Source organism: Silene latifolia, chromosome 8 (assembly GCF_048544455.1).
Source record: "Silene latifolia isolate original U9 population chromosome 8, ASM4854445v1, whole genome shotgun sequence".
Lineage (NCBI taxonomy): Eukaryota > Viridiplantae > Streptophyta > Magnoliopsida > Caryophyllales > Caryophyllaceae > Silene > Silene latifolia.
Genome location: NC_133533.1, coordinates 24,388,832 through 24,410,148, shown reverse-complemented (window position 1 = coordinate 24,410,148; position 21,317 = coordinate 24,388,832). Strand labels below are relative to the sequence as shown.

The window sequence follows — 21,317 nt, the reverse complement described above, 5'->3', positions numbered from 1 at the left end:
TGGGTGATCATATGATTATAAATAGAAGACATCCTTAGAACCTAAAAACAAACCCATAACCTTCTGGGTATCTTAAACATTGTCTTGGAGAACTCTTAAGAGTTTATATCATTATCTCCACGATATGATATATATATTTTTTATATTATGTCCAAGTGATGTTTATAATTTTTATATAAAAACTTATACAACTCATATTCTCATTTAGCAAATTAAAGTAACATATTTTTTTTTTTGAAAAATTATATAATTAGATTCGTGGTAAATAAATGCTGGGATTAGAATATAGTATCATATTATTTGCACGTATTTTAATTACGATAAGAAGTTAAAAAAATGTATTATACGAATAGTAATAAATAGTATAGTATTTGCTTATTATTATTAAACTGGGTTAGATGTCGAATTAGGTACGAAAAAGATGGTGTATTTCAAAGTATATTGTTTATCCCACATTGAAAAATAATGTAGGTGTGGTAAATATATTATATATAAATAGTTGAATTATCCCACATTCGAAGATTATCATGAGGTGAGGTATCACATGATTATAAATATGAGTTATATTTGAAACTTAGGGGTATCAACCCAAAATCTTTTGAATCGCTTAAAAATTATCTTAGAGAGTTCTTATAAGAGTTTGTATTAGCGGCAAATTAAACCTTAGTTACAACAATACTATACAAATATTAACCGCGTAGATATTTATAAAAGCGATTATATATTACTATATTAGTGATATTATAATGTTTATTTTAAGACAATCGATAATATAATAACTTTATTTAAGACAAAATCATAATTAAAAAATAAAATGGTGCTAAATATACATAAATTGGTTATTAATGTGTCATATAATGATAATCTCGGCAATAAAATAGAAAAATTTATGAATTATAATACAATCAAGTGTTGCATAAAAAGATCTTGAATCCAGAAACAAATCAATAATAAGCTTTTTTACTTTGATAAATAGTAGAATTAAATCTTTTTAACTTTCAAATATAGGTAATTATTATGCCTCATTACATTTGAGTAACTAAACACATCATAATTTTTAACTATTAATCAAAATCGCACCAGAAAAAGAAAATATTTTGCATTTGTTTATACATTTGATTGCTCCCTCAATTACATCTTAAAAGTCGTGTTAGAAAAAAAATGTAATTTAAATCATATCATTTGTACATATTTTAATTATGACAAAAAAATGGAAAAAAACATACGAATATAAATAATAATATAATATTTCTAATTATTAAATCGGGTTGGATATCGAAATAGGTGCAAAAAAGATGGTGTACTTTTTCGTGTGTTATTTGTCCCACATTGAAAAATAATGGAGGTGTGGTAAATATACTACATATAAATAGTTGAATTGTCCCACATCAAAAAATTATCATAAGGTGGGTGATCTTAAAAATTAATCTAGGAAGTATCATAAATAATATTTTTTGATGTAAAAACTAAAGTGGAGAATCTTTTAATTATTATAATATTTATTTTCTATATTATATTCAAGTGATGTTTCTAATTTTTATATAAAAAATTTTACATTTCATTTGGCAAAAAAATATCGTTAAGAAAATTATGAAAATAACATAATTTGATTCGTGGTAAAAATGATATCACTAGCGTATAGATTTCATATAATTTGTACATATATAAGTGTATTTCTTAGTAAGTTATATGTCCCACATTGAAAAATAATGTAGGATTATATAAAAATAATAGAATTGTCCCACATCGAAAGATTAACATAAGATGTAGCGGTCTTATGATTATAAATATGAGGCATCCTTGGAACTTAGGTATAAACGTAACATCTTTTGCGTCTCTTAAATAAGATGTTTTGACTTTTGATCATATCTAAATAAATAATTAAACATAAAATGTAAATATTAAGACCTTATAACCAATTTTTTTTTGCTAAGTTAATTACCCCGTTGCAACGCACGGGCATCCAAACTAGTATGATATGATATAAGAAGAACTTAAAATAAAGTTCTTCTATTGCCATTGCTCTTATTAGGTCGTATTGTGTTTATTGTGTTATTGGGCTTTGGCCATTTCCTAACTTCCCCTTTTCATTTTGACACAAAAATTAAGGAAACACATTATTGCACCATATAATTAAATTTGGACCACACAAATATACTACCCCATAATACAATTAAATTTGAACCACACAAACACTTACCAAAAAAGGAAATAGGGAAGTTATTGTGAATAGACGGAAAAGAAAATAGAAAAGTTTATTATGAATAGGAGGAAGTATATTGTAATTTGTATGCTTAATGAAAATATCACTAACATATCATTCACCACATCATCATTAACTTCTCTAATACAGTAGCCAAATTCGCTGACATGGCATCTTAATTTACTAGCATTGTCTTATGTGGCGGTTAATGAGCCCCATTGGTAAAATAAAAAAAATAAAAAAAATTGCTAATTGCTAATACTAATTCAACGTATGGAATGGAATATGGGATATTCCATCTATATTTCATATTCCATAATCAATTGTTATGTGATGTAAGTACGTCAAAAAGAGTAAATAGGTTTGCCAATTTAACGTAAATAATTAAGGAATGGAATAATCCCATAAGATTTATAATCATCCATATTTCATCGGAATTACTTTTTCACATACGAACTTTACCCTATCACATACTCTTTTTCATAAAATTTCCATATCATACCCTTTTCCACCCTTTTCCTAAACATAATTAAATTAACTCTTCTATATACATCTTCCCCTAATATTGAATCTAACTAGTTTTAAACCCGTGCAAAATTGCACGGGTATGTATTTGGCCGGTATTAATGTTTTTGGATGCATTTTTTTTTTCGCATTTCTATTGTAATTATCTAGTTGGTCTAAATCAACGATTAAATTGCACGGGTATGTATTTGGGCCGATATTAATGTTTTTGGATGCTTTTTTTTTGTATTTCTATTGTAATTATTTAGTTGGTCTAAATTAATTTCATTTATTCCAAATGTAAAATTATTTCATAGTATTTTTGCTAAGACGGAAATTGCCGCATGTTGGTATTGGCGAACGATTTGAAAAAATTAATTTTTTGCACACCAACGGGTCCCACCATAACCTGAATTTCCAAAAAAAAAAATGTACAAATGACGTGGTGCATCCTACATTCAGCATTGTCTTCTAAATTAATAAAGATAAGATTACTGAAAAACTTGAACAATGGATAATAATTCACCAATGTGATTTTGTTTTTTAGGAATTATTAAACATTTTATCGAAATTATTAAGTTTAATTTTACTGAAATGAATATGCTTGTCAATTATTTTTAATTAGGGTTTATGAGTGGTGAAAGGCACGGTAGGTGACGGTTGTTCTGGGTATGCGCGGTGGTTAGGTGTTGGCGCGGTGACGATGGTCCGATGAGGGTGGTCGTTGTGAGGCGGCTTGGTGGTGTGTTGGTGACACTACTACAGATACAGGCTATAACAACGGTTAAAAACCGTTGTTATATAAAAAAGCGGACTTTGTTAAAGCGTCTGTTGTAAAAGGTTTTAAAAACGGTTGGTTTTCTTAAGGAACCCGTTGTTAAAACTATTAACAACGGTTTTAAGTATCAAAACCCGTTGTGGAAAGTGTGACCCAATTTTGGTGGGAAAGTTATAACAACGGTTAATTTACAAGGAACAGTTGTTATAACTAAAGACAACGGGTTGTATCTACATAACCGTTGTTGTTTGTTTTTACAAAATAAAAAAAAAATAATTAAATATTACTAGATGCATGCGTAATTACGGGGCCCGTTATAATTCCGATGCATGCATTATTACTGCCATTCCTGTATACAGTGCATATGAATGGACAATATATGGAATGAGAAGGGTTTACATTAGATTTGAACCAGGGAGATATGATTATTATGGCACAACTTCCTAAACATGCATATATTATATTAATTAAAAAACAACTCAAAGGACACATTACTTAGTATAAATACATACATTATCTCAACCACCATTCCATTATCTCACTATCTTCAAACCCTAACTGCTAAAACAATCTCCAACCTCTAATTAATCTTTCAAACTAACAACTCCAAAGTTCATCAACAAAATGAACGATTACATCCTTAAAACTCTTACTATGACCGAGAAAAATACTAGCTTCATCCGCCGGTTGCTCCACATCGAGGACAGTTTTAGGAGCTATCTTGTGGATGCTCAAGCCGCACTCAAGGACGCCAAAAGAAATGGCTTGACAGAGCAGCAATTGTTGCAGCTATATGACGATATAGCAACTGCTGAACGAAACCTCCAAATAGCTAAGGAGGAGAGGAGGGATATCATAGAAGAGAATAAGACTCTCTATGAAAATATAAGAATTGCATTTTTAGAAATGTAATTCTTTTTTAAATTTATGTATTTATATATATATATATATATATATATATATATATATATATATATATATATATATATATATATATATATATATATATATTAATGAATTATTAATTAAGTTTATCATGCATTCCTCTCTATCATCTTGCTTCTTCTTTGTTTTATTTTATTTAATTTATTTTACGAGCTAATTAAGCGAATAATAACATAATAATGATCGATAAAAACCCATCATATATACATGCAAATGAAATAATTAAAAAAAGAAAACAATGATGATGAAAGATGATGAAACCAACAGTGACGGCGAGATTTACCTGATAATTAGAGAAAGTAAGAGACGATGAAACCAACAGTGACGGCGAGATGATAAAGCGACGATGAGAAAGAGAGAAAGAGACGATGAGAAAGAGAGAAAGAGACGATGAGAAAGTGTGTTTGCTGTGTTTGTGTTTGTGTTTGTCCGTGTTTGTGTTTGTGTTAGGTTATGTATGTGTTTCGTGGTCAGAAGCGATCCGTGTTTGTGTGGTTTATAGTATGGAAAGTATTGACAACGGTTGTTAAACAACAACCGTTGTTAAATAAGTTTTAACAACGGTTGTAAATCAACAACCGTTGTCAAATAAGTTTTAACAACGGGTTTAAAAATACCCGTTGTGATTACTTTTCACTAACTTTGCGCCAATTTTGCCCCAAATTATTAACAACGGTTGTGCAAATTTAACCCGTTGTTAAAACGTATAACAACGGTTATATAACCATACCCGTTGTAATTAAGTTTAGTAAAAATCGCGCCATACATTCTACAACGTCTATTGTGATTTTCGTGCATAAACGTTTGTTAAAGGGGCGTTGTAGTTGCCTGGATTTGTAGTAGTGTGAGGAAGGAGGACGGCTGGGTAATGTGTTTGCGATAGTATCGGATTGTCGGCTGGAGGTTGGGGTTGACGGATGGATTGTAGTAGGTGGTGCGAAAGGTTGGAGGGGATGGTTGGCTTGGTTGTTGGCTGGGACAGTGGTGGTGGTGGTGGTGGTGATGAGGAAGGGAGATACGAGATGGCCGTGTTGTTGTTTTGTTTTATTTTTTTATTTTTTCAATAACGGATTTTTCAACATGTGCTCTTAGGGCACATGATAATAATCTAATTAGGGAAATATTATTGAGAATATTTCATGATAAATTAGAGTTGAAACTCTTATTTACCATAATTAGTGAAATAATTTTGAAAATCTTTCCCTACTTAGCTAGTTAGCTTATTATCATGTGCCATCAGGGCACATGTTAGAAAAACTCTTTTAATACTCCCTCCTATTCACAATAAACTTCCCTATTTCCTTTTTTGGTAAGTGTTTGTGTGGTCCAAATTTAATTGTATGGTGGAATAGTGTATTTGTGTGGTCCAAATTTAATTATATGATGGGGTAGTGTGTTTTCTTAATATTTGTGCCAAAATGAAATGTGAGGTTTATTGTGAATAGAAGGGAGTATTAATTAATTTGTTATTTTTTAATATTAATTAATTAGGTTGTGGTGGGGAGCAGGGAGGGGAGATACCAGAGTAATTTTTTTTATTGATTAATTTAATTTGATTTTTGTATCAGTTAACTGTAATAATTTATTTTTTATTTACTCGGAATTTTAGGACAATGACTATTTTGAAGATGTGGTGAACGAAAGTGGTGAATGGTGATGGGAGATAAGGGAAGGGAGGAAAAAATTAATTGGGTGAAGGAATGAAAAAATGACAAGGGTAATATTGTAAAAGTCATATATGAAAGAGTAAAATCCGTATATGAAATCCATAATCCTTAATAACAGATTGCAGTAAGTGGATTATACATCCGATGTATTACCATCAATTGCTTAGTTTTTGAGCATTACAATAAAATTTTCGAGTTTTATTTGAAAGGTTCTGAGTTTTACTATAAAGTTTCTGAGTCCATTCAATTAGACATTAAGCTCAAAAAATTACAATATAACTCAAAAACATTACATATCTCAGTTAAATTTGAGTTTTGACGGCAAAAAATTAAAATGTAACTTATAAACTTTAAAAAAACTCAGATAAAATACACATAAGCTCAAAAACTAATGAGGTATGAAGTAGTACATCTGATGTATGTTCCTATTTCTCAACAGATTGCGAGATTTTGTGAAGTAATATATGGGATAATGGCTCATAGCAGCAGGTTTTGCACAAGGATAATTTTACTTCTTTTTTTATTTGATTTGATCTATCAAAAATCTTGGACATTATAATTAAGTCAGTTAAATCTTTTTCAAATTATAAAAATTGATATTCTCCCAAAAGTATAGCCAAATCCGTTCTCAAAACACCCTACGGAATCACTATAAAATCCATATGCAACCCAATCATCTACTACTGTGAATTTAGAAATCAAGAAAACTATTATGATTATTGATTAGGTTTGTATTATTCCCTTGAGGTGTTCTGTTCATGTCATTATCGTGATTCTCATAGCGGCAGAGATTGCGTTTTTGTGGTTTAATTGGTGCAATTCACCAATTAGTGAATGTACATTTATGTCTCGCCAATTTCATCACAGAAATGTTAGTTTGAGATTGTAACACATACGATGTCAATTTAAGTTCATAAGACATCGACATAATAAAACTAAATCGTCGTTGTCAGATTCCTTCTTTATTTTATTTTCCCCTTTCACGGTAAGACGATTCATTGGGATAAGAAAACAATTTATATAATATAGTAAATGATCGTATAATAAAATTGGATTGTCTCGGTGTGAGACTGACGCACGCAATAACTATTGTTTGCTATATGAACATTTTTAATAAATAATAAATATAATCAAATTTAAGTTTTTAACCCAAGTACTTTTAGTTTATTTTTTTATTAACTCAGTCTTCTAACAATCAATAATACATAAATTTTATTGTACGACTATTTTACATATTTTAAAAATGGTGCAACGGGTAATTAAATGTGTACTAATTTTATTATAAGTCTTGATCATAATATTTAATAGGAATATTTATAATAGTTGGGCCTCAACCATCACCTTAAGGTTTTGGTTGAGTTGGTTTATGAGCGGTGTGGTGCGTGGGAAGGAGCGGGTAGAGGTCCCCGTGCTATTACTTCTCAGAAGCGGCGTCCCCGACTTGAGATCCTTCACGGTAAAACCAAATGGATCAAATTCAACGGAAACAAAATTATCAACTGTAAATTTGCGAACAGAGATTAAATTTTTAATTAGATGGGGAACATGTAGCACGTTATTTAGGTGAATAGGTTTGTTAGGGAAGGGAAATGTAGTATTACCAACACCTCGAATCGGAATCGTATTGCCATTACCGACTATAATTGTACGATTGCCACTCAAAGGAGAATAAGAGACGAGATTACCGTTGTTTGAGTTCATGTGAGACGACGCCCCGGTATCCATATAGTAGTTGTCGTCGGGTTGTTGAAGATTAAGTGATTGCATCACCGCAGCCAAGTCCGTTGGGACCAACGCCCTCGGTGGCATGCCAAACACCCCTGGTTGCGCGAGAAACGCTTGCTGAGGTCGAGGACCGAGAATGCCAGGGGCACTATTGGCAGCGGGTGTAGTCCAGCCAGAAGTTGGATATGGACATGGTGGTGTAGTCCATCCCTGTTGGGACGTTCCAGGCCATTGAGAAAGTGGAACCCACGCCCAATTGGAAGGAGACCCCGCAGATGGCGTCTGTTGACGGCCTGTCTGCTTGTTTGAACCGCCATTGTTGCCGCCCCCTTGGTTCTTGCCCCGATAATTGCCCTTATGATGACGATTCCCCTTACCCTTATAATTGTGATTGGGGTTAGAGGAATTGCCACCATTGTTGGATGTATAAACAGGTTTGGAATTAGAAGAGGTAGCAACAAGAGCATTGTCAGACGGTGTAGCAGCAGTTTTGGCTTTCCGGGCTTCTTCCATGGTGAGCATGGAGCGGGCCTTGTAAAACGACGGGAGCGGATCACTTTGTTGAATGATAGTGGCCACGCTGTCATAACCCTCAGACAAATGGGTCACAAGTTGGAGCACTAGTCGGGTCTCGGGCACCGGAGAACCGACGTTTGATAACTGATCAGCAATCATTTTCAATGCTTGGCAATATGCGGAGACATTGGGATAAATATCCATGTGGATGTTGCTGAATTGTTGTTCCAGTGTGACGGTACGAGAGTTTTGATTGTCATTGAAGATGTCCTTGAGACGGTCCCACGTTTGTTGAGCCGTTGCACCGGGTTCAAGGATTGTGTGTAGTAGATCAATGGAGATAGTGCTATAAATCCATTGTTTTACGATGGCATCAAGACGGTCCCAACCGGCATCCTTCTTGATGACTGCATCTTTCGGAGGTGCAATATGATCCATGACGTCAAAGGCACGAGTGGTATTGAGAAAGAGCTCGGCCCATGAAGCGTAATGGACGTTTTCTATTTCGAGAGTACGACAATAAAAGGTATTGTATTCCCTTCACCATGACTAATGATGGCCAAACCACCAAACCTTCCTTCTCCCCTGCATATTCGGTTTCCAATATCAAGAACTATGTAGTATGTACCCAACTATTATAAATATTCCTATTACTATTGAAAACAATATATGATTGCTCATGTATAGTAAATAATTCGAAATTAATTTGTCCGTAAATCATTAATCTATATATCTTTGCTATTATTAACCATATGCATCTAAAATTCTAAACGCAAGCCCGTGAATTTCACGGATTTAAACCTAGTTAACAATAATTCACCGTCTTAAGAGTTAAGAGAGACGTAGGGGAAAAATTAACCTAAACTCTCTTTTCATATCATTCACCATTTCACCACATGGCCGCATCAGTCACTCCCTCTGACTCTATATCTCCCTCTTAAGTCAGCACTCTCCCTCTACTCGACTACTCTCACAGTCTCACACATCCACCACCTCCCTCGATTTTCTCTCAGATCTTCTGTTTTTCCATTTTATAAATAATATAAAAATGCTAGATTAAGAAGTACACATGGCAATATAATTAGAACTACAAATCTTACATCTCTTCTCTCGTGAATTTTTCAAATTACATGTTTAGTTTGTTTGACATTGTCATTAGCATGTCTTAAAATTGCATTGTTCCATTTTCATTTCGCTTGATTCATTAAAATTTTGTGTTAATATATACACCCTATGTTTTCTAATATATGTCGTTTTATATTTTTGAGGTAAGCCTTTGACATTAGTATTTACAAAAATATATTTGTTAAAAAATTATAAAAATGGTACCATTAAATTCCTTATGAAAAGATCTTCATATGGATATACATATAATAATATTTAGTATAATCTAATATTTTAAGAAACATTTAAAAGATAAGTGAATATCTCGAAATATGAGAAAATCATATACTCCCTCCATTCAACAATTATCACCCCATTTCAATATAATACCTCTCACATATAATGGAAAAATGGGGTGATAATTGTTGAATGGAGGGAGTATAAAACAACAGGAGTACATTATTTTGACCAAACCGTCGTATAAATTCTTAATAAATGCTTAAACTTACATGTCTCTATTCATTTGCTATAGGTATTTTTTTAATGACGAAATAATTTCAAGTTTGACCGATCAATGTAGTAACACTTTTTTTTTTCACTAAGATCGAAGAAATCTCAAGTTTAAGGTTATGGAGAATCAATTAAAAGACTATACACATTGCAATACTATATGAAGTAATTTAGAACTTAACTTTCAAATAAATCGAGTACGTAGCAAATTACTAAACCCAATTATAAAGGCTTAAGACATAATGGCTATGTTGTAACAAGCACTCATGCGTCAAAGCTAACTAACTGGCAATATATAGAAGACTTTCCTTCTAATTTGATCAATCATAATTCATAAACGTTGTGGTTTCATTGGTGCCCCATAAGTAGACTCGCTTAAAAGTGGTTATTGTAGACAGTGGCGGAGCTAGGAATTTAAGTCAGTGGGGGGCGAAACGATTATATTTTAAGAGAGCCTAAAAAAAATCACAAAAAAATTCGGATCTCGCTTAAAAGTGGTTATTGTAGATTTGTAGACTGAAAATGAGAGAAATGCAAGGAATACCTTTGTTTTCGATATATGGTTGGATAGCGGATTGGATTGTGGAAAAAGAAAGACGAAATGAGTTAAAATAGGTGTTTCTTCATGACCTGCTTATATAATTGGCTCAATTCAAATTTTAAGCTAATGTTGATAACTCATTTAACAGTGAAGATCCCCTGTCCCACTTTTGTGTCCCATTTTATGTCCCACTCCATACACATCTTGACACGTCACTTGTTGCAAATAAAAAATATACAACAACTATGCTAATGTGTTGATGTCACAAGATGTGTATGGAGTGGAACACAGAATGGGACACTAAATGGGACAGAGGATCCTAACTGCTCATTTAAACGTAATATGAAAACGATCTCTACATGATTTGATTTACTTTATGGGTATGCTTAGGTACTAAAAAAATGAGAAAATCGAACAAGGATCTTAAAGTAAATTGAATGGAACATAAATAGAAAGCAAATTAAACATACGTAAATAATATGAACTGTGTAGAGACGCTATTGCATCATCTTGCGATACATAGATTGGATTTAACTAGGTTGAAAGGGCATGTTATTTTTTCTTTGCACCGACTAAAGTTTCAACTTTCATTTTCCTGAACTAGATCCCAAACTAACCCGTGCATTGCACGGGTAATAGAACTAGTTGTGATTCCAATGTATCTTTTGTCCTCCATTTAATTTTTACTTTTCAAATGTATTTATTTTCGATTTTGTGGCTTTTAAAATTTATATTAGAGTATGTATTTTTTTTTTTAAAATCTTCACCTGTTATAGTTTTGAGCATATTTTTTTTTTCAATTTTTGTTCTTGTTGATGTTTACTAGCAGTAAGTGGATTATACATCCGATATATTACCACAAGTTTTATACTTTCTGAGCATTATAATAAAGTTTTTGAGCTTTATTTTAAAAATTATGAGTCTTACTATAAAATTTTCGAGTTCATTCACTAAAACATTAAGCTCAAAAAAATTACAATAAAACTCAAAAACATTACATACAAACTTACTTAAATTTGAGTTTTGACGAAAAAAAATTTAAATCTAACTTATAAATTTTAATAAACTCATAAAAATACACATATGCTCAAAAACAAATAAAGTCTGAGGCAATAAGCTCATAAAAAATACAAAAATGCTCAAAAACAAGTAAAATCTGAGGTACTATATCCGATGTATGTTCCTTTTTCTCTGTTACCAGATCTGATTTTGTTCTAATAAGTTGTTAAATATGACAACTATTAAATTTTTTTAAGATTTTTGTTCTTAAAACAATTGTCTAATTAGATTATTTTTTTATATTCTGAAGCAAGTATCGAATATTTCAATATTTTGAATTCTTAAAAGCTTAGTGATAATTAACTATCAACGTGTCTTAGAATTTAAAAAAAAATAGCTTAAAATACATTTTTTTATACAAATGATCAATATATGTTAAAGTCGCTTAGGGAAAATTTTTGGTCACATCTGATATTTTTTATACAAATTACAAATGATCGAGAAACTTTTTTATACAAATGATTATTGGTTTTCACATCTGATTTTATATTTATCTTTATTTTTTTTTAAATATCGTAATTTTATTCATTTTTGTCTTTGTATTATATTTCGCTCTCCTTTGGTTTTTCATTTTTGCTTTTTCTATTTTTTTTCGCATTTTGAGGTGTGCGTTTACCCATAAACGGTTTTAAAGGATGATTCATGTCATCCACTCCAAATCATATTTTGAGGTGTGCGTTTACCCATAAACGGTTTTAAAGGATGATTCATGTCATCCACTCCAAATCATTTTGGGATTAAGGCTTTGTTGTTGTTGTTGTTGTTGTTGTTGTTGTTGTTGTTGTTGTTGTTGTTGTTATTGTTGTTGTTGTTATTGTTGTTTCGTAAATTTTTTCATTGAATTCCTATTAGAATTTATGAACTTAGAAAAATTAAATAGAGTAATTAAATAGGTTAATAATTATGGGGGACCCCTACATCACCATACTAAACTTATTTTTCCTAAATTTAAACAGCCAATTAGAATCTCATAAATGCTATAACTTTTATAGAAAGGGGATTACATATTCTTGTATAAGACCGTCTTAATTTGAGATGATTTTCATCCGATTAAAATAGAGACGGAAATATGAAAAGAGTTGTGAGAGATTTTAAGTTAAGACGGTCTTATACAAGACTAACTGAAAATATAATGCATCCAAAATCATAAAACCAGTCATTCTACATTTACAGTACATCTATCTAAAAAAATTTCACACGATTTCCTCCTTGATTAAACCATGTGTTTTAACTTTTAATGCTTCCCTCTTCTCGAACCTACTTTGATCGTGTTGTGACTTGTGAGGACTAGTACCAATTCTCACCCAAATTGTATGGTATCAATTTTGAAGAAAATGGCAAGTTAGGTGGAAGTAATTTTTTTTATAAAAAAACATAAAGGGGTGTTTTATGAATTCAACCTTATTATAACCTAAAATACAAAGTTACCTTCTTTCAATTAAAACACTTTTTTTTTTTTTATTAATTCAAGACTCCTCTTCTAATTAGGAAACATAACTTGGGGGTTCCTCCTATAAATACTCAACTACGTAACATCAAATTCTTCACCTTTTTAGGTCAAATTAATTCTTCACCTTATTATTATTATTAGGTCATTCATCAATCGGCCGTCGCCTTCAAGATTTCGGAATTAGCACTACAGTCAACCTCGTCAACATGATGTTAGAGTATTTTGGAAATAATCCTTTTTACTTGTTATCATATCTGGAGGATGATAATGTTAATATCGATGCAATATCGAGTCTTTGGGATGATGTTACCTTGATTGTCAACTATTTGGAAAATAATCCTTTTTTCTTGTTATCAAATCTCGAGGATGATAATCCTAATATCGATGCGATATCGAGTCCTAGTGATGATGCTACCTGGATTGTCAAGGGACAAAAGTACCGTAAGAAGCATGCAAAAGAGGTAGAGGATCCGGAGTTGAACCATTCAATTTCGGAATATTCAGATTATGAATATGGTTATCGTTATTGTTATGATAGTGAGCGTTATTGTTATGGTTCTGATGGATGTTCATGTCAGGCCCGTCTATTAGTGGGTGCTCTATGTGCATTTGCACTGGGCCTCAAATTTTTGGGGCCCAAACTTGGCAAACCCATATGTTAATTGAGAAAAAAAAAAAAAAAAAAAAAAGGGTAAAACTAAATCAGAAACACGGAGCACCCAAATCAGAAACTACTCCAAATCCCACGCCACATTCAACGCTAAATCAAACTCATCAATCCTCCTTCCCCAAATTAAATTATTGCCTTTCCCAAATTAATTCCTTCCCCAAGTTAAATTATAACGTTTGTTTTCTTTTTTTTCTAATCTTTAAATATGATTATGTCAAATCAATTCATCCCAAATCATTCAAAGTTTTCAATTAAAGGTATTAGTATCAAAACTTTGTCACTTTGTCACTTTCAATCGGCTGCCAAAATCTCAGATTTAGAGTTGAGTTTCAAGGAAATCGAAATAGGTAATATTTCGTCTTAACATTATATTCTTAATGAATTCTACTGATTTTAATTATAATTTTAATGAATTCAAAATTTCAAATATTCAATGATAATGTATTTGCAGGGAGCAGTCGGAGAATAGTAGATCGGAGTACAGTCGTGAGTACGCCGACGGCCGACTATAGTTTTGGAATACGGCATCAAAGCAGCAATAAGGTTGTTTCGTTTCTTTACTTATCTCTATTTTTAATTTCATGTTACCTAGAATAAGAAAGTTTGATTCTGGATCCGAAAAACGGAAGAAAAAGAAGCGAATAGAACAGTTAGTTCAGTCTCAAAAAGGTGCACTCGATAAATTTTTCACGAAAGGGTCTACTTCTAATAGTGAAAATATTACTGATAATGAAGGTGTTGTTGCGACTGAAACTGCTGTAATGTGTGATAATCCCGTTTTTATTGATTTTGACATGCCTATAAAGAATAACGATGATAAAATTGACGATGAGGATAATAATAATGATGATAATTTAGATATGAATGAAAATGATAGTGTTGAGAATAATGAGGGTTTTGACGTAGGAGGAGAAAAAATTGATGTCGAAAATGGTAGTCATATGAATAATACTTTTGATATGTTTGACCCAAGAAATTGGGATTCGCTTAATTCCGATATGATTAAAATTGGTGACTTTGAGTTTTTAGTAGCACTTGTTATTTGGTATGAAATATTGTATAGAATTAATTTTGTTAGTAAACAGTTGCAATCAAAGAATATGATTCTTGATGTGGCAATTGATGATATTAAGAAGTTAGTTTTATTTTTTGAAGATTATAGGGAATCTGGATTTAATGACGCCGTTAATATTGCTAGGGAAATTGCACTTGAATTAAACGTTGATCCCGTATTTCCAAAGAAACGTGTTATTAGAAGGAAAAAACAATTTGACGAGAATCAAAATGACACATCTGAAGTAGTTTCTCAAACTAGTGAAGAATCTTTTAGAGTGAACTATTTCTTATTTGTTGTTGATCAAGCTATTGGTTCTCTTAGAAAAAGATTTGAGCAATATGAAGAATTTCAAAATGTTTTTGGCTTTTTGTTCTCTTCTAGTAAGTTGCACACATTAGACAATGCTGAATTAAAGTCTTGTTGTGACGATCTTCAAGTAGCACTTACAAGTGGTGAACAATGTGATATTGATGGGAATGAATTGTACATGGAGTTAAAGTTGCTTAAAGATATATTGCCTAGTGAAGAAGAGATGGAAGCTATTGATATTTTGAAATTTTTGAAACGTAAATCGTATTTTCCTAATGCATTTATTGCGTATCGAATATTGTTGACTATTCCCGTAACAGTTGCATCTGCAGAAAGAAGTTTTTCCAAGTTAAAGTTGTTGAAATCTTACATGAGGTCTACAATGTTGCAAGAGAGGCTTACCGGATTAGCAATAATTGCCATAGAAGACGATTTATTGGAGAAAGTCGATTATAATTGTTTGATAGAGGAATTCGCTTCAAGAAAAACTACGCGAAAGAATCGTTTTTCAAATAATTTGTAGTTTGCATTAATATTTTATATAAGCGTTTTTTTATTTTGTAATTTTTGGGCCTCATTTTTTTTTTGCACCGGGTCTCCATTTTTCTTGAGACGGCCCTGGTTCATGTGGTTGTTGTTGTTGCTCTGATTGTGAACCTGAACTTCATGTTGGTGATTATGACGATGAACAGGAATTTTGGTATGGATCCAGTGATCACAAACTCGTTAGATGTTATGGAAGAACAAGATCAATGGCTCTTACTCCACGTCGAAAATCCCCTATTAAGTATACTACTGCACCAGCTAAATTACAAAGAATTATCGCTCAAAACAAACGACCCAAGACTAATATTCCTGATTTCACAGACCTATTTATTTTTTAATTCTCATATATATATTGGCTCTTTGAACATGTATATCTAGTGCTTTAATTATTACAAGATCCGTCGTCAAATGTTAATTTTTTGAGTAGTCTTGAGGTTTATCATTTAATACTTAGTTGGATACGGAACCAACGCAGTTTAACTATATATACTTTTTTTTCGTATATCCGGTTTTTATACATACTCAGATATAGATTTTGAATGTTCACGGTTCAGTTTCTTGCATTCGCAATACAACGCTTACACAAGTAAAATTACGAGAAAAATTTGATTTTACTAATGTTTGAAAAATATTAGTGACATATTATTCCCTCCGTCTCGGTCAATTGTTGTCTTTGATTTTGGCACGAAGACTAAGGAAAAGGGAAGGGGCCAATCACTAAATGACAAGTGGAATAAATTGATTGTAAATGATGGCACGAAGACTAAGGAAAAGGGAAGGGGCCAATCACTAAATGACAAGTGGAATAAATTGATTGTAAATGATCAAATTACTAATCAAGTTCATTTTTAAAATAGAAAGGACAATAATTGATTGAGATATCCCAAAATAAAAAAGGACAACAAATGAACGAGACAGAGCGAGTATTAAAATAGAATCATTGTGTGAAAAAATTTCGCACAAGCAGGGAGTGTATGCAAACCATCGTAGTAACCCCACCCTTTCTTATGTTGCCCCACCTTTAGTTTCCTGCTACTCCTCCACTTAACTGGCTTAAAATTAATGTCAATTCGGCCCTTTCCTCTTCCTCTTCTTTTGGTGGCGTTGGGTGTGTTGTTAGAAATAGTGACGGTTTTTGGGTTTGGGGATAGTCTACCCGTTTCTTGCTCCAAACCTATTCATTTGTGAGGTACTTGCCATAAGGGAAGGGTTGCGTCGAGGTAGTTCTTTTGTAAATAATGTCTTGATTGCCTCAGATTGTATTAATGTTGTCAATGCTATTGTAAAGTTGGACCCTCATTGTAGCTCTTTTACTAACATCATTCTTGAGTGTGGGAACTATTGAAGGGATCACCTCATTTTAAATTTGTCTTTGAGAAGAGATCGATAAATCAAGTCCGGATGCTATTGCTCACTTCGCCATCAAAACACTAGCTTACATAATGGATGTTTTACTTAGGATTTTGCCCCATCAGTTGTAATCGATTTGTGTATGATTGATTTTGTAAAATGGCAGGTACGCCTAGAGGTGGCAATCGGGTCGGTTACGGGTCGGGTTAAAGCGGGTCGAATCATATCGGGTAAGGGTCATGTCGGGTCAATGACGAGTTCGGGTAGGTTCGATTCATGTAGGGTCATCTTCGAGTCGGGTCATCAACAGGTGTCAAGTCGGGTCGGGTCATTAGCGGGTCAGTGTCAGCCAAGTTATCAGCATATATTTTATCTTAGACTTCCTCCGTTCCATTGAATTGTTTACGTTTGCTTTTTGGGCACTATTCATAAGTGAGAAGAATCTTCAATACAACTTTTTAATGTATAACATAAAAGATAATCATGCGAGATCATGTTTAAATTGTCTTATTGAGTGCATTATGAATATGAAATTTTTATAATTTTTAATAATATGTAACAAAAAATATGAACAAAAGAAAATAAGCATTGACATACGTACATAAAGCAAACGTAAACTATCATATGGAACGGAGGAAGTATATTTAGTTTTAGATGGTAATTTAATGTTTAAATAATGGGTAGGTAGGTGTATTAATTGTAGTTGTAAGGCCTCGTTTGGTTCATCTTGGAGTTTGATTAACACCGGAAAATGCAATTCACGTGAATTATTTTCCCATATACAAATTCACATGAATCCGGAAAATTTGTTTGGTTGCGGATGTAGGAGTTGAATTCCTAGGAGTTGTCAACTACCTAGGGGGAAGTAGGTATTCAAACTCCTACATCATGTAGGCATTCAAAACTCCTAGGAAAATTGAATACCTACATTTTGCCAAAAAAATGACAACCAAACACTCACCCTTTTTTACAATTCATGGGATTTTAATTTTCCCATGAATTAGATAGGCAACCAAACAAGCCCTAAGTAAAAATTTTAAAGATGAATGTCAATTTGGTGTTATTTAAACCATTATTAAGCTAGTTCATTATTGGATCTTCTATCGGGTTGAGAAAATATCGGGTCACGGGTCGGGTCGGTTTAGGTCGGGTTCGGGTTGGAAAAAAATGAGGCTGTTATCGGTTCGGGTCGGTTTGGGTCGGGCCGGTTCGATTTCGGTTCACCCAATTTTCGAGTTGTCTCGGGTCGGGTTTCGGGTGGGTCCTAACGAGTTCCTCGGGTCGGGTCAGTTTTTACCAGCTCTAATACGCCACTACCATCGAAACACCCCCCTCCCCCAGATGTAGTCGAACTACTGCCCGTCTTTTAATTTATGAATGAGAAATTAACTTAAATTATTTAACGTGAGCTTTTCTTTTACTCCCTCCTATTTACAATAAACTTCCCTTTTTATTTTGACACAAAAATTAAGGAAACACACTATCCCACCATATAATTAAATTTGGACCATACAAATACACTAGTCCGCCATACAATTAAATTTGGATCAGACAAATATTTACTAAAAAAGAAAATAAGGAAGTTATTGTGAATATACGGAAAAAAATATGAAAGTTTATTGTGAATAGTTTTGTTTTGCCTCACCAATTCAATATTTACTTTCCAAAATAAATATCATATATATTTTCCATATCCTGTGATAACACGAAATCTACATAATTATTACCTACTTTCTGTTTTTTTTTTTTTTATTTTTTTTTTTTAACTCAAGACTCCTCTTCTAATTAAGAAACTACCTCTAGGCTCATCCTATAAATACTCTACTACGTAATATCATATTCTTCACCTTTTTAGGTCAAATATTCTTCACCTTATTAATTTTAGGTCATTTATCGTCCGTCGCCTTCAAGATTTAAGAATTAACCCTACTATCAATCTCACCAACATGATGATGGAGTGTTTAGGAACTAATCCTTTTTTCTTGTTATCAAATCTCAAGGATGATAATGCTAATATCGATACGATCTCGAGTCCTAGTGATGATGTTACCTTGAGTGTCAAGGAACAAGAGTACCCTAAGAAGCATGAAGAGGAAGAGGTTATTGTAACCTTGACGAATGCCGAGAAGGAGAATACTACTATTCAAAGCGAATCCGATTTTGGTTTGGAGGATTTATTCCAATCTGTGTCGGGAAATTCAGACGTGGAAGATTATTATGATTCTGATTACGATTATGATTTTGATTATTATAATCCCCGTTATGATGAGTATTATAGTCGTTTTGGTTGTGGACGTTCATGGTGTAGTGGTTGGTCTTGTTATTTAGTTGTGTATAATTTTGCTTATGATGAAGAAGAAGAAGAGGAATTTTGGTATGGGTGTAGTGATCGGAAAATCGATACGTGTTATAGAAGAACAAGATCAATGGCGCATACTCGAAGAGGAAAACCCCCGGTTAAGCACACTACTGCACCAGCCAAATTACAAAGACTTGTAGCTCAAAACAAACGTCCCAAGATCGACTAGTTACATTCTAAAACTTAATTATTTGTTACTCCGTATTTCTCATATATTGATATCAAATGCTTTAATTATTACTCCCTTTTGTGACACTGAATTTGTTATTTATTTTGTTTCACAAATTCTCGTTTACATCCGTCTTACGCAAGAATATTTACAACGGTTATAAACAAGACTAATTGAAACGGATCCATATCATGGTAGTGGTTCCTCATAAGAATAGGACGTCATTAGGTGAAGGAAAAAAAAAAGCTTCAAAGCAAGCAAATTTTCAAGCATTCGTTTAAAGCTTCAACAAGCATTACAACTCGAGCAAACTGTCGATTATCGAACCACAATTTCTAATTTCTAATTTAATCCTAAAGCATTGTAGCTAGGAGCCTAGGAATAAAACTAGTTTCTTAATAATCAAAGCTAAAAATTGAACGTAATGTAAATTGTAAACTACAATTACGATCCGTCCAATGAACACTTAACATTAATAAATCATCAATTAGTCAATTTTTATTTGATTAGGTCATTATTTACTTTACACGTACTATTCATTCTGTACCGGTCAATAGTTTAATGTGCATTATTTGCCCTCACAAAATAAAGAAAAAAGTAAACTATTCATTGGAACGGTGAGAATACTTATTAATTGTGACAATGTTATGTGTGTTGTGTAATGACTTTATTTGAAGTATGCTTTTCTTTTTCTTTTTTTTAAACTTTTTTTTTTGTGACGAGAGAACCCGCAATCGCTATTTTTGGTGTGCACGGAGTAAATCCACGCATATAAGTGACAACCTTAGATTGGATGAAAATAATGTAATGGTGCACTTGAGGATTATTAATGAGAATTAGTTACATTTTTCCAGAAGAAAAAAAAAACTATTTTTAAATATCTGTAATCATTATTTTAACGGTTTTTCTAATATGTGTGCCTTAAAGAACAGTAGGACACATATCATCATTGGTAATAAGTTATAAATAGTCTAATCTTTATATCTTTTGAAATTATATACTCCATAATAATGAATACGTAATATCAATCAATCTATATATTAATCTTCTAAGTTACTGATTACATGTCAGTATAATATACAAGTAGAGATGACATGTCATAATGGTAGAGATTTAGACTTAAAAAAAACATAAATTAGGCAAAACATATGCAAAGATTCCTTCTACACAACTAATTACAAATCATTGGTAAAACTTTATAGCCAATATTTAATTTAGGCTAAACATCATCTATAAAGATTCTTTCCTTTTTGTGAATTCCATATAAATTGTATCTACAACCTAAAAAAAGAGAGAAAATAGAGAAATAAGAAATTATGCAATATAATTTTGTTACAATCAAGTTAATATTTAGGGGTCGAGCCGGGTAAGTTCTTATCAAATGGTATATATAAGTGTTTTAATTGCACCAAAACGTAATTTTAAACAGTAACGGAGCCATGATTTAATGTCAACATGGACAGACAAGAATGATATAAAATAACTTTGAAAAAACTTAAAAACTTATTAAGAAAATCTCGAATTTTTCATCCGCTAGCATGGGCAAGCGCTCCTACTAATCCCCTGCCCCACCCCTAATTTTAACTACTTATATATATGAACCAAAAAAAGTCGTATGTCTTTCGGTGAAACATTATTTAATAATTAGTGAAAGGGAGTTTATGACCGCCTCATATATGTGGGTCAGCGGCTCACACGCAGTATCATAGTGTTTGTGAACACTAAAGGAGATCGTGACGGTAGATTATTTGTTCTCATCAATTCGGATCCCCATCATTTATATTTTCCTTGAGAAGAAATTTAGTCAACTTGAAATAATCAACATAATCTAAAATTTTTCATCCTCTAGCATGGG

At 32.4% G+C, this 21,317-nt stretch overlaps 1 protein-coding gene across 1 annotated transcript; it reads left to right on the top strand.

Annotated features, from left to right (window-relative positions):
- Nucleotides 1-13,089: 13,089 nt before the first annotated feature.
- On the top strand, nucleotides 13,090-15,745 carry LOC141594217 (uncharacterized). Its single transcript, XM_074414366.1, has 2 exons — nucleotides 13,090-14,019; nucleotides 14,124-15,745. Exon 2 carries the CDS (start codon nucleotides 14,254-14,256, stop codon nucleotides 15,559-15,561), a length of 1,308 nt encoding a protein of 435 aa, XP_074270467.1. The 5' UTR covers nucleotides 13,090-14,019; nucleotides 14,124-14,253; the 3' UTR covers nucleotides 15,562-15,745.
- Nucleotides 15,746-21,317: the final 5,572 nt, after the last annotated feature.